At 47.8% G+C, this 13468-nt stretch overlaps 1 protein-coding gene across 1 annotated transcript; it reads left to right on the forward strand.

Moving 5' to 3' along the window:
- The first annotated feature begins 9018 nt into the window (after positions 1-9018).
- Positions 9019-13228, forward strand: B4GAT1 (beta-1,4-glucuronyltransferase 1). Its single transcript, XM_033954427.1, has 2 exons — positions 9019-10420; positions 12614-13228. Exons 1-2 carry the CDS (start codon positions 9305-9307, stop codon positions 12803-12805), a joined length of 1308 nt encoding a protein of 435 aa, XP_033810318.1. The 5' UTR covers positions 9019-9304; the 3' UTR covers positions 12806-13228.
- Positions 13229-13468: the final 240 nt, after the last annotated feature.

Genomic DNA, 13468 nt, shown 5'->3' on the forward strand with positions numbered 1-13468 from the left:
GCGAGGGAAAACCTCACTCCTCCCTTGCAATAGGGACACCCTCCTTCTCCCCCCCCCCCCCCTCTACAGCTCTAACTATGTACCTCACTCCTGCTGGCCCTAGTGCCCTCCATCACACACAGATCTACTAATATACCCCGTTCCTTCCTCGCAGTGCCTTCTGGTACTCACAAACACCCCCCCCCCCCCTCCAGATGGCTTCACATGCAGAAAGAAAGTAGGGCGTCTCATTATTTCTCCAGTGCTGGTGCCAAGAAGCAGACAGAGATTCTGATGTACTAAGGAGCACTTTCTCAGAAGCAAAACCTCCCCCTTCCCCAGGAGTGCAGAATTTGGTTTGAGTTGGGTTTGAACTTGCCAGGGCTGGACAAATTTCTTTCAGTTTGGTCCCAGGTATAGACAGAGCGTCTATTGCCTTTTAACTGGATTCCAAGCCTGAAAACATGTTTCCAAGGGTCGGTCCTTGAGGGGGTCGGTCGGCACGGAGACGGAGAGGTATTAGAACTGGGTCAGATCCCTGAAGAAGCTCATTCTCCTTCTATCAGTTTGGTTCGGTGCAGTGGCGTACCTAGGGGGGTGCGGGGGGGGCGGGCCGCCCCGGGTACCAGCCCTGAGGGGGTGTTCCCGGCCTTGCCGCTCAGTCCCCCCCCACGCCCGAAGGACCGCTCGCCCCACTGACCTTCCAGCACACCTATGAAGCAGCCCGCAGCAGGATCGCGACGTCAGCAATCCCTCAGCTGCTTGGGCGCTGCTTCCTGCGCCGCGGTCCCGTCCCTCCTCTGACGTCAGAGGAGGGGGCGGGACCGCGACGCAGGAAGCAGCTCCTAAGTAGCGCAAATATAGCTGACGTCGCGATCCTGCTGCGGCTGCTTCATAGGTAGTGCGGGGAGGCCAGGGGGGCGAATGGTCCTTCGGGGTGGGTCGGGGCATCAGGCCTTCAGGGTGGGGCGGGCGGGCGGGCAGGCAGACTTTCAAGGGGGAGGGGGGTGACGGGCAGGCAGGCAGGCCTTCAAGGGGGGGTGCAGGTCTTCGGGGGGGGGGGGTGCAGACCTTCAAGGGGGTGCAGGCCTTCAAGGGGGGGACAGGCAGGCAGGCCTTCAAGGGGGGGGACAGGCCTACAAGGGGGGGGGACAGGCCTACAAGGGGGGGGGACAGGCCTTCAAGGGGGGACAGGCCTTCAGGGGGGGTGCATGCCTTCAGGGGGGGGTGCCGACCTTCAAGGGGGTGCAGGCCTTCAAGGGGGTGCAGGCCTTTGGGGGGGTGCCAACCTTCAAGGGGGGGTGCAGGCCTTCAAGGGGGGGGGACAGGCCTTCAAGGGGGGACAAGCAGGCAGGCCTTCAAGGGGGGGGACAGGCCTACAAGGGGGTGCAGGCCTTTGGGGGGGTGCCAACCTTCAAGGGGGGGACAGGCCTTCAAGGGGGGACAAGCAGGCAGGCCTTCAAGGGGGGGTCAGGCCTTCAGGGGGGGGACAGGCCTACAAGGGGGTGGGACAGGCAGACCTTTAAGGGGGGACAGGCCTACAAGGGGGTGGGACAGGCAGACCTTTAAGGGGGGATAGGCCTTCAAGGGGGGGGACAGGCCTTCGGGGGTGCAGGCCTTCGGGGGGGGTGCAGGCCTTCGGGGTGGGTGCAGGCATTCGGGGTGGGTGCAGGCCTTCGGGATGGGTGCAGGCCTTCAGGGAGGGACAGACCTTCGGGTGGGGGGTACAATCCTTCGGGGAGGGTGCAGGCCTTCAGGGGTGGGGTTTAGGCCTTCAGAGGGGGACAGACCTTCGGGTGGGAGGTAAAGTCCTTCGGGGGGTGCAGGTCTTCAGGGGTGGGGTGTAGCCCTTCGGAGGGGGGACAGACCTTCGGGGGAGGGGGGGTCCTGGTGTAAAAGTACACAGAGGGAGAGAGGGAAGGGGGGGTTCAAAGATACGTGCATATGCCAGACTTTGGGGGTTAGAAATAATGGGTCTAAAAACAGAGGAGTGGGAGAGAGATGGTGCATAATGGGATTTAGGGAGGGAAGGAACAGAAAGGGAGAGAACTTGGAAACAGGGGATGGTGTGGAGGGGGGATAGAGATACTGGATAGGAGGATAGTTGGGAACAGAAAGGGAGAGATGGTGGATCCTGGGGTGGTGGGGAGTTGAGAAAAGGTGAATCTGTGGATGGAGACAAAAAAAAGGAAAGATGCCAGATCTCCGGGAGAGGGAAGGGAAACGGAAGGGGAGAACAGAGATGGCAGACGGATGGTTAGCACGGAGAAAGGAGACCCTGGCAAGCAAGACAACAAGAGCCTGGGACCAACAAGATTTGAATATTGATCAGAGAACAAAAGGTAGAAAAAATAATTTTATTTTCTGTTTTGTGATTACAATATGTTAGATTTGAAAAGTGTACATGAGACAGCTTGAAATGGGAACTTTTCTATTTTTGTGAATGGCAAGGCTGAGTTCAGTTAAAATATATGCTTTATAAGAAAATATAATAATGTGTTTTATAAAGTTTATAAGCATTGCTGGCATACTCGGTGAGGTGTTCCTAGTGTTGGTGGTGGTGGTAGCATGTCAGTGTGTTGAGAGGAAGAGGTAGTCTGGGAAATTCTGCTGAGCAAACTCTGGGCCCATTTCCACCCCCAGTTAGTCCACTCCACTCAACTGGTTCACACACTGAGTGGGTCTTTGGGTGTTATTTCTGGGTAGTTGTTTTAGAATCTCTTCCAGTGGTTTGTCAGTATCTCCTTCTGGTCCAAGGAAGGAAACTTTGTCAACCTTAGCATTGACCTTCAGAATATGTTTGTAACAGCGCTGCTTGTGTGGCATTAGGCTATGTAGTGATCGAAAGAAAAAAAACAGACCTTTGCACATTTTTGCACTATATGGTGGGTGTATGAGGAGATTCATTTCCTGCACAGTTAAGTCCATGTGAAGTTACCTTGTGCTGTATTTGACATCTAGCAAGGTCTCTGTTTGGAAGGAAAGATCTAAGCTTAAAAATGAAGTGGCCAGAAGTTATGTTAAAAGTAGATAGCGTAGCTGGTTTTAAGAAAGGTTTGGACAAATTCCTGGAGGAAAAGTCCATTGTCTGTTATTAAGACATGGGGGAAGCGTCTGCTTGCCCTGGATTGGTGCACTCAGTTGTTCCCACTTGGAGAACCTATTGACTTTTACTGCTTTTCTGTGTGGCTTTAACATTTTTGCTATTCAGTATACCTAAACTATTATTCAGTAGAAAAAATTTGTTTGTTCAATCAAATCCTGTGTGGACATTGGACTTCTATGAGTGAATGTTCTGCTTGATTGAACAAACTAAATTTTTTCTACTGAATAATAGTCTAGGTACAATGAAAGTAAATAGCAAAAATGTTTGAGTAGATAATTAAGGAAATCTTTTTCATATTGCTTGCTTATGGACTGGGAAAAAAGACTGTTCAAGCAAATGTCTCCAGAACTGCTTTAATGGAAAAATGTGATTTTTTTTTTTTTAAAGTACTTTGTGAAATTTATTGTTGTTGTGAAATTTATTGTTATACTTTGTTTAAACTTAAAAAGCGGTGTCATTAACAGTGAATCTAATCGAAAAATCGATTCAACAGGGTGAATCGGATCGAATGAAATATTTTTCTCTGAATCGGGCAGCACTATTGGCTACCATGAGAATGGGCTACTGGGCATGATGGACCATTGGTGTGACCCAGTTAGGCTATTCTTATGTTATGTTCTCATCTGTAGGGGCCTTTGTTTTCACTTCTTATTTTAATGTATTTTTTTCCTGGGAACTTATCAGTGTTTTTTTATAATGGGAACAAAAATGGAAGAGAATTAATGTGTGTGGAATGGGGGGGGGGTAACTAATTTCTTCAGCTAAATAATTCAATCCACTTCAAACAGACATAGGAGAACTCACGCACCATTCACACACCCTCCAACCAAAAACGTCAAAAGAAAAAAAACTGTTCGACAACCTCCTAGCCATTCGAGCTGCAACACTTGACCCCCAACTCTACAACCTATTGACCTCGACCACAAACTACAAAACCTTAAAAAAAGAAATAAAAACCCTTCTATTAAAAAAACACATAAAACCAAACTAACATAATCAGAACTGTCCCAAGCATCACCTGCAACTACTCCATATGTACTTCTGATGTCATGACAATTCAGACATAATTTATGTTATGTTATGTTTGGAATAATGGTTACATAAATGAGGTTCAATAAAAGAAAATTTTCTGTGGGAGCATTTGTTGGAACTTCTGTTATCCTGATTTCTTCTATCTGTGGGCTTTCTTTAGCTAACCTACTTATCTGGGGCTTTCCACTTCTGCAGCTGCCCTTTTCACGGTCCACTTTGCGCTTGCACTCTCTGGGGAGGGGGGGTTGGGTCTGGGCTTGGTGGGGTAGGTGTGTCTGGTAGTTTTGTCTGGGTGGTGGCTGGGTGTTTCTTGGGTGCTTGTTGTGCGGATTGGTGTGTCTGGTGAGCGGTCTGGGTGTTGTTGCTTGTGGGGGTTTTTTTCATTATAAAATATGGCTGAGGGTCTAGTCCGGCTTATTATTCTTGTGGGTTCTGGGGTGGGATTTGTTTGCTTGCCCCAAGTTTTGGCCTTTTGTTGTGTATTGCTATGCCTCTCATTGGCAATTTTCTCTTGGGAGAGGCTTGTTCATGCTTGTTGTTGCTGTTACTCTCATTCTGTGTTCTTTTTGATAATGTATAAGTTTCTGTACAGACCATGGTTGCTTGTCTGGACCTTTTGCCATTCTCAATAAAAATACTTTGAAAAAAAAAAAAGAAAATTTTCACTGCCTGTTTCTATTCTGACCATTTATTCCATTTCATGGTTATTGCAAAAAAAAAAAAAAAAAAAATTTTACATGAGGGGGGGGGGGGGGTGTCAAAAAATGATGGGCCCCGGGTGCCACATACCCTAGGTACGCCACTGTGCAGCATATACATAACAAAGTGTGAAATGCCCAATACTAGTTATGACAGTGTAAGAAAAAGTCCAGCATGGCGCGGGGGGGGGGGGGGAGGGGGCAAGAGCCTGCCAGGTGGCCCCAAAGTCCAGCAAGGCCTTCCAGTCAGCAGTTAGCTCCACAGGTGATTAAGAAAAAGGAGAGTCAACTGCTAAGTGAGGAATGCAACCATAGATCGGGTCTAGAACATAACAGGCTCCGCAGGATGAAATGAAGTATCCATTCCCCAATGTCCAACCAGGTACCTTCAGTTTCACCAGTATGGATAAGGTTAGTCCTGGGGCCCCCCGTGGCTCAGCCAGAAACACCTTAAGCTCATCCAAAGTGTCGCAGAGCCAGGGGCCTGAGGCCATCTAGACTCGTACATTGGCCAGGAATAGGACTGTAAATCAAAGCCCCCTGTTGGGTAGTTCCGAACAATAAGGGGCTAGCGCTCTCTGACTAGAAGCATGGCAGGGAAATAGTCATTGAACAGCAGAAGCTTTGCTCCACCTCATTCCAAGGATGCTGTTTTCTGATATAAAGCAAGAATCCTGTCCTTGATGGTCGCATTTAAAAAGCGGACTGCGGTCGAGGGTCTCCCTGGCGCATTTTGCTGATTCTGTGTACATGCTCTACCACTGCACGTATGTCTCCCAGTTCCAGGCCCACCTCCGGCAGCCACTGCTCCACTACGGCCCACAGCTCAGCATCGCAGACCGCTTTGGGCAGACCAACGATACGCAGATTATTTCTGCATCCGCTATTCTCCTGGTCCTCCAGGTGCACAGTGAACGTGATGCATTGAGCCTCGAGGGTCTGAACACGAGAAGCAGCCCGGCCAGTCTGATCCTCCTGCTCCAACCTTTGCTCCAGCTGAGTTATCTGCGAGCCCAGTCTCTCTATGCAGTCCTTGATTTCATCCACCGATGCTTGAAATTTGCCAAACTTATCAATAAGAGCTGAGAGATGCTTGGTAAGTTCTCAAATCGTGTCTTCCTGTAGCTTTACTGCTGTACGGACAGGGGCCCCTTCAGCCACCATCTTGGGTGAGAGCGTGGTTTGTCGGAGTTTAGTCAGCTGCGGAGTCTTAGATGGCATATCCCAGCCCCGTCATTGATACGTGCCAATTAAACACGCACTGTCGCTGCAGAGAGACTTAAAAAACACTTGGCAATAATAAAGAGCATAAATTCACTGCTGCATAGCGAGAAAAAGAAAGGTTAAAGCAGGGGCGATGCGGAGCTCGGGCAGCGAGCCACTGTTCAGCTATGCGTCATTACATAACCCTGCCCCCCTCCCCCGTGCCAGCTGTCTTAAGTTTGAATTCCTCATTAAGGAAGTAAAGGAACAGAGAGGAAGTGGCAAGACTGAGAAGAATTTGTGAGAATGAGAGGTACATCGATGAAAGGGTTCATGAGGTGTCAAAGATTTCTAGCAGTGGGGAAGAAGAGGCTGTGCTGAGGGAAGACAGCTGGACTCAGATTACGGAATCCTGCAAGATTGGTACCGTTACTCCACCCACCCTTGAACTGAAAAACCAGTATGCTACCCTGGAAATGGAAGAGATGAGAGCATCCCAGGGAGAGAAAGGACCAAAGCTTGAAATCCCTAAAATTGCTGGATCCATGACCACTAGGAGGTGTAAAGAAGTGGTGGGAGGAATGGAGAAGAGAGATGCTAAAAACCACCTGAGGTAGGGAGAGATGGAAAAGAAGACAGAGATGCCAGACCATGAGGGGAGCGGAGGGAAGATTTGTGCCAGACCAATTGGGGGGGAGGGGGGAGAGGTGGAAGGGAAAGACAGAGGCAGAGAGAAGGCAGACAGTGGAAGGAAAGAAGAGAATGATGAGAAGATGAGGATAAAGTAGTATTGACTCTTTTTTCAACATCAAGTGTGTAGACCAAAGGACTCGGGCACTGCACACTGCAAAAAAATCAATATAAAAAGCTTATCCTTCCTGCTTCCTGATGTAGCGTAGCGAAACACAGACTGTGTTGGAGCCGTGAACTGACCTTTTCAGATAAACAGCTTTTGTAGAGCCATAACATTTGCCACTCCAGTAGAAGTGAGAATCTTTGCTCCTTGCAATGTGTTATGATTAAAATTCAAGCACTTTTTCAGCGATGTACCGCTGCTGTGGTGCCTTGCTGAAGAGCTTATGAGCCCATTTAAATATTTAAAAGCTTTTAAATGTTATATGATGATATTATTTGAAAAACTTGTCCAGTATTGATGAGAGGGGGGGTCTTTTGTGTTTTGTTCTATTTTGAAAGTATTACCCCCTCGAGTGGACTGTGATTCAAAATCCCCTGTCTGTTTGAATCAGACCATAGAAGGAGGCAGGGGATAGATAGGAAGACATAGTGGATCCAGGGTGTGGGAGAAAGGAAAGGACATGCTTATTTTGTTATCTTTGCACTTTCAATTCTTTTGTAATGCATTTTATTGATGAGTTTATATAGGGGATGGTAGTCTTGGGGCTATATTATTAAATGATTGATTTTGATAAAACCAGCTTCTTTATTGTAAGTTCTATTTTCTGGAGCCATATGGTAACTCTATCCAAACCCCACCAACTAAAGACCTCTTCCCTGCCAAATAAGCTTACATTTGGAGCAGCTGCCAGCACTGTCTCCAAGCTTTTGCTGACAGCTGCAGGCCTCTGCATATGCTCGAGCTTGCATGCTTGAAAAATGAGCATGAATGGGGGGGGGGGGGGCTGTGGCTGGCAGCAGTGGCTCCAGGACAGTGCTGGCAGCAGCCCAAGATATAAATTCTTTTGGTGGGGAGGATGTCTTCAGTTGGCAGAGTTTGGGGAATCTCCACCAGCCACAGTAAAGAACGCCAGTGACCACTACCATTAAGTGGCATAGTAAGGGGGGAGCAGTCCGCCCTAAGCTCAGGCTTCATAAGGGCACAACACCCCTCCTCCTCCCCCTGCTGTTCTCCTTGCCATGTATGCACACCCCTGCCTTCCCCCATACCTTTTTTACTGACATCAGTTCTGGGACCTGCACCTAGGAAGTGATGTCAAATGGCGTGTGGACACCGATGTGGGCTTGCTGCTCACATCGGAGAAGATTAAAAAAAATGTACGGGGAGGGGCATTCCCAGGTGCCACTCACCCTTAATACGCCACTGCTACCACTATGATCAATGGCTGTTTAGCTATTCCATTGAGAAAGGGTTCCACAAAACCAAGAGAATGCTACACATGGATAGACAGGAGTGTTTGGTGTGTTTTGTTGTTTTTTTTAATGGGAAAAAAAACCTCATTTTAAAAATTCTGTTTTCTTTCTTTGAGCTATAGCAAGGGTAGGGAGGGAACTCTGGTCCTGGAGAGCCGTATTCCAGTCAGGTTTTCCCCAATGAATATGCATTGAAAGCAGTGCATGCAAATATATATCATCCATATTCACTGGGGAAATCCTGAAAACCCGACTGGAATACAGCTCTCGAGGACCGGAGTTCCCTACCCCTGAGCTATAGAAATAGAAATTCACAAGTGATTTTTTTTTTTTTTTTTTTAGTAGGTCAGATTTATGAGCCAGCTCTGTGGATGCTGAGTACCACCACTACTAAGCAAATTCCTTCAATGTGTCCAGGGGTAATCTGAGTATCATTTTGAAATATCATTTCCTATGCCAGCGACAATTTGGGGACATCAGATGCTGAAAGTCCAACGTCTGCTTTTGCTGATCGTAGGCGCGTAGTTGGAGGAGCAGCAGCGACCACCAGATAATTTGATGCCCGCTAACCAAATTATCCGTTTATATGTTGAGCACGTTCGGGCGAACTGCAGAGAGCGCATAGGCTGCAAATACTGTACTCGTAAAACTGCAAAAGGGTGTCAAAGTCCCTCCTCGAGGGCCGGAATCCAGTAGGGTTTTCTGGATTTCCCCAATGAATATGCATTGAAAGCAGTGCATGCAAATAGATCTCATGCAGATTCATTGGGGAAATCCTGAAAACCCGACTGGATTCTGGCCCTCGAGGACCGACTTTGACACCTTAAGCAGACAGGTTAATCCTTCCCGCTTGTGCGAGTGATCGCTTTTCTGCCTGCAACACGGACTCCTCCTGCCGGGTAGATGGCGCTATAGGGCGTTTGGGGGACAGTCCCGCTGCTCTTTACTCACAATGGAAAGCTGCGAGCAGAGCATCGGGTGCAGAAGTGAGCCGGGGGAGTGCTCGGTTAAAAGAGTCTGCTGCATGATCCGGGAGGGCTCGTTTAGACTAGGAGTCCGCCTGCGTGCATTTTCGAGCCACGGCAGGTGGTAGCTGAGATTGGAATGTAGCATTTTCTCCTTTTTGGATTGACAAAGAGATTTTGGCTCGTGCACCGTGCACCTTGCTTGCTTGCAAATGCGTTTGCCCATGAAATGCTCCTTTTTTAAGGTGGCATTGACTGCACTCTTGCTGGTCGCTCTGTTACAGCTTCTCTATCTTTCCTTGTTGTCCCGGCTGCATGGAAAGCAGCAGCAATACAAGTATTCAGAGCTCTTCGAAGCTGGCGGCGCCAGAAAGGGGGAGGCGGAGAAGTACCGCTGGGATCGCGAGAAGCGGGAGCACCTCAAGTTCTCATTGGCCTCTGGGGGGGTGTTTGATGCCAGCGGCCAGTACAGGCTCTACCGAAACCTGGTGAGGGCTTCACATGCAGAGGAAGCTGCCCTCCTGCAACACCAGGAGGAGCTGGTGCTAGCCACTCATGCCACACTTAATAACTTGCACTACCTACGGGGGCTGGTGGCACGCTGGAGGGGTCCCCTTTCTCTGGCACTCTTTGCTTCCAGTCCAGAGGAGGCGCGCCTGGCCACCATGGCTGCCTACACCCTGGCCACGCTTTGTACAGCGGTCCGAGAGCTGGTTTCCTTTCATCTAGTGTGCCACTCTGGTGACCTGGCCAGCTTCCCCGAGCTAGAAGACCGGGGTGAGTTTGCTCGCTTGAAGAGCTGTGTGGAAGCATTCAGAAAGGTGGCCAATGCTAGTGTCAAGCAGCGAAACTATGCCTTGGGCACTAACATCTCCTATCCCAATAATCTCCTGCGTAATGTGGCCAGGGTGGCAGCCATGGCCCATTATGTGTTGGTGATTGATGTAGACATTTTACCCAGTGAGGGACTGCGCCCAGCCTTCCTTGCACTGGCCACCAGCAGGGGGAAGGAGCATAGTGGGGAGCAGGCTGTGTTTGTCATACCTGCCTTTGAGATCCGTCATGCCCGAAAGGTCCCTGGAGACAAAGCAGAGCTACTGCAGCTCTACCAGGTGGGGGAGATCCGTCCATTCTACGAGGAGCTCTGCCCACGATGCCAAACACCCCTCAATTATTCACACTGGTTGAATCTACCAGCCAAGCCCAGCTTGCAGGTGGCATATACAATGGAGTGGAAGGACCCCTGGGAGCCTTTCTACATTGGTCCCAGCTCAGTACCCGCCTATGATGAGAGGTTTAAGCAATACGGTTTCAACCGAATAAGCCAGGTAGGAAATTCTGTTGCACCCAAAAAAGGACAGCTGTTGAATTTTAGGGTCACCAGCAAGCTCTGGATCATGAGCGCCATCGCAAATTGGTCCTAATTTTACCTTCCCCCACTGTTGCATCTGTAGGAAACTTTATTTCTATTGCCCTGGTATAATTCATCACATGACCTGAGTAGAGGATGACATTCAGTTTTTGCATCAAAACTAACCTAAACTTCTATGGGATCAAATACACCAATTTTATAGCCTATGTCTAGCAAGGGGACTGAAAAAGCAGGCCTACCTGTAATTCTCATCATAAGGGCCCATTCTTTCTCATCCCACTTAGACATAGAGGGAGCTTTATGGAAGTCTATGAACAATGTTCCCACTAAGCTGCACACCTTTTAATAGCAAACTGAAACAAACCATCTGCGGGACCTTCTCGGACATATGGCTGCCAGCTCACCCTTTTCAACATCACTTCTTTGGGGCAAAGCCAGCAGCCATGGATATGTATGAGAAGGTCCCACGGCCGGTTTGTTTCAGTTTGCTGCTGCTGTTTCAAGAATGCAGCAGTTGGGATGCTAGGAGGCAGACGCTGGTAGAAATTGTTGGGGGTAGGGGTAGAGAGAGGGGTAGAGTTTGTATAGAAGTGGGAAGACAGATGTTGAGGGGTATGGTACAAATAGGAAAAAGATGATGGAATAGGGGAAGTGAAAGGGGAGATGTAGATGGAAGGTGAGAGATACAAAGAGCATGGAAATATTAGTGGAAGGGGAGAAGCTGGATGGAAAGGAGAAGGGGGAGAATAACAGAAGCCTGGCTAGAAGAGGGGAAAGACAGGAGGGAGATGATGGAAGGGGATGTGAAAGGGGAGGGGGGGGCAGACAATGGAAGGCGACAGATGCTATATGGAAGAGGGGAAAGAAGTGAGCAGATATTTTTTGGGGGGGGGAGACAAAGGAGGGATATAATGATGGAAGTAGAAAGAAAAGCACAGTTACTTACCGTAACAGGTGTTATCCAGGGACAGCAGGCAGATATTCTTAACTGATGGGTGACGGAGCCTCGGTACGGACAATTTTAGAGTGATTGCACTCTAAGAACTTAGAAAGTTCTAGTTAGGCTGCATCGCGCATTCGCGAGTGCCTTCCCGCCCGACGGAGGTGCACGGTCCCCAGTTAGGATAAGCCAGCTAAGAAGCCAACCCGGGGACTTGGGTGGGACGTAAGAATATCTGCCTGCTGTCCCTGGATAACACCTGTTACGGTAAGTAACTGTGCTTTATCCCAGGACAAGCAGGCAGCATATTCTTAACTGATGGGTGACCTCCAAGCTAACAAAAAGAGGGATGGAGGGAAGGTTGGCCATTAGGAAAATAAATTTTGAATAAAGTATCATCTTATTTTCAGTTCTTAATTTGTAATGTAGTGTGTATAATTCCATCAGGGTAATGTAATAGAAAATTTTTGCTTTCCTCAACTCAAGTTCTTTGCTTGCAAAAAAATAAAAATTGATCCTTAGAGGGAACATTGCCTGTGAACATCAACAGAGCCATAGCTTGCTGGAACATGTTTCTCTTATTGTAGTGCATTTTAATTTGATCTTGTTTGATGCTGTGTGTTTTTTATTAAGTACTTCATAAAGAAAGATTTAAAAAAAATTAACCTAAATTCTATTTTTGGAATGTTTTCAGTCTTGGCAAAACTGCCTGTATATTTTCAGCGGAGACAGAAATTTTGTGCATTGTCCCATTTGGCTTCCCTTCATTTCCACCTTCTCCTCCCAAAAGAATTCCTCCTCCTCTCCTCCCCCCCCCCCCCCCCCGACCTACCTTATGATCCCTGATGTTCTAGAGCTGTAATCAGACAGGAGCGATGCCTAGTTGCTCCTACCCATACTGGCTCCGCTTTCAAAACTGCCATAACCTACAACAACAGTCTCCTGAGTGGTCACCACAGCCATTATGAGAGCAGAGGCAGTGACTAGGGATTGTTCCTACCCTGCCTATACCTCTACCACCAAGGATTATATGTTGACATTAATATTATAAGTATTTTATGAAGTAATGTGAATACTGATTTAATCTTTAAGTGATTATTTTTCTAATTTACATTGAAATTACAGTTTATATTTCATATTACTATTGTGGTTAACACTGTCACACCTGTTGCATCCCTGTAATGATATCTTTCTATCCCACCCCTCCAGGCTTGTGAGCTCCATGTATCAGGTCACACGTTCCTTGTGCTAGACAATGCCTTCTTAGTGCATCAAGGCTTCAAGGTGGCAGGTGAGTTCCATGACCAGAAGGAGGCCGAGAACCAGCGCAACAAGGTCCTATTCCGGCAGTTCAAGCAGGAGCTGAAGCAAAAGTACCCGCTGACCTCCCGTCGCTGCTAATGCTTCTCCCACAGACAGCAAGAAACATGCCAGTGCTGCAACAGGGGGGGTGGAAGGGGTGTCCAAGTGCCCTGGCAGAGAAAGAGAGCAGTCCATGATCACTATCTGCAGGATCCAAATGCTTCTTCCACTGTGAAACTTGTCCTTGATACAACGGGCATGCAGTCACTTGCACCTGTTTCATTTTGGTGGGTAGATGGTTGATGGTAAAGTACATAGAAAGAATTAAAATGTACTTTTCCTCCCCTGACAATGCCACTTCTCAGTGTAGGTAATTGAAATCTGGATTAAATATAAATTGTGAAAATTGATCCAACATTTCACAGAGAATTCTTTTAAAACTTGAACTGCTTTTGTGTTGCAGTGTTTAAATTATTGCTGGTGTGTCAAATAAAAATAATAAAGTTTTATTTTTGAGAAGTGGAATTTCTTCATTATGGCTGAAGTGGAAAAGTGGAACCCTTTTCTGTTGTCATTTTTTTGAGAAAATTATTTCTCCCTGCAATAGACTTGACATAGTCCATTTGCTCAAAATCAGAAAAGTCCCAGAGTGCAGTGGGCTTAGAACCTAGGAAACAGGGTTCAATTCCCACTGTTGCTTCTTCTAATGCTAGGTGTCAGTTAACCCTCCATTGCCACAGATATAAAAAACTGGCTCATTAA

Source organism: Geotrypetes seraphini, chromosome 8, assembly GCF_902459505.1.
Source record: "Geotrypetes seraphini chromosome 8, aGeoSer1.1, whole genome shotgun sequence".
Lineage (NCBI taxonomy): Eukaryota > Metazoa > Chordata > Amphibia > Gymnophiona > Dermophiidae > Geotrypetes > Geotrypetes seraphini.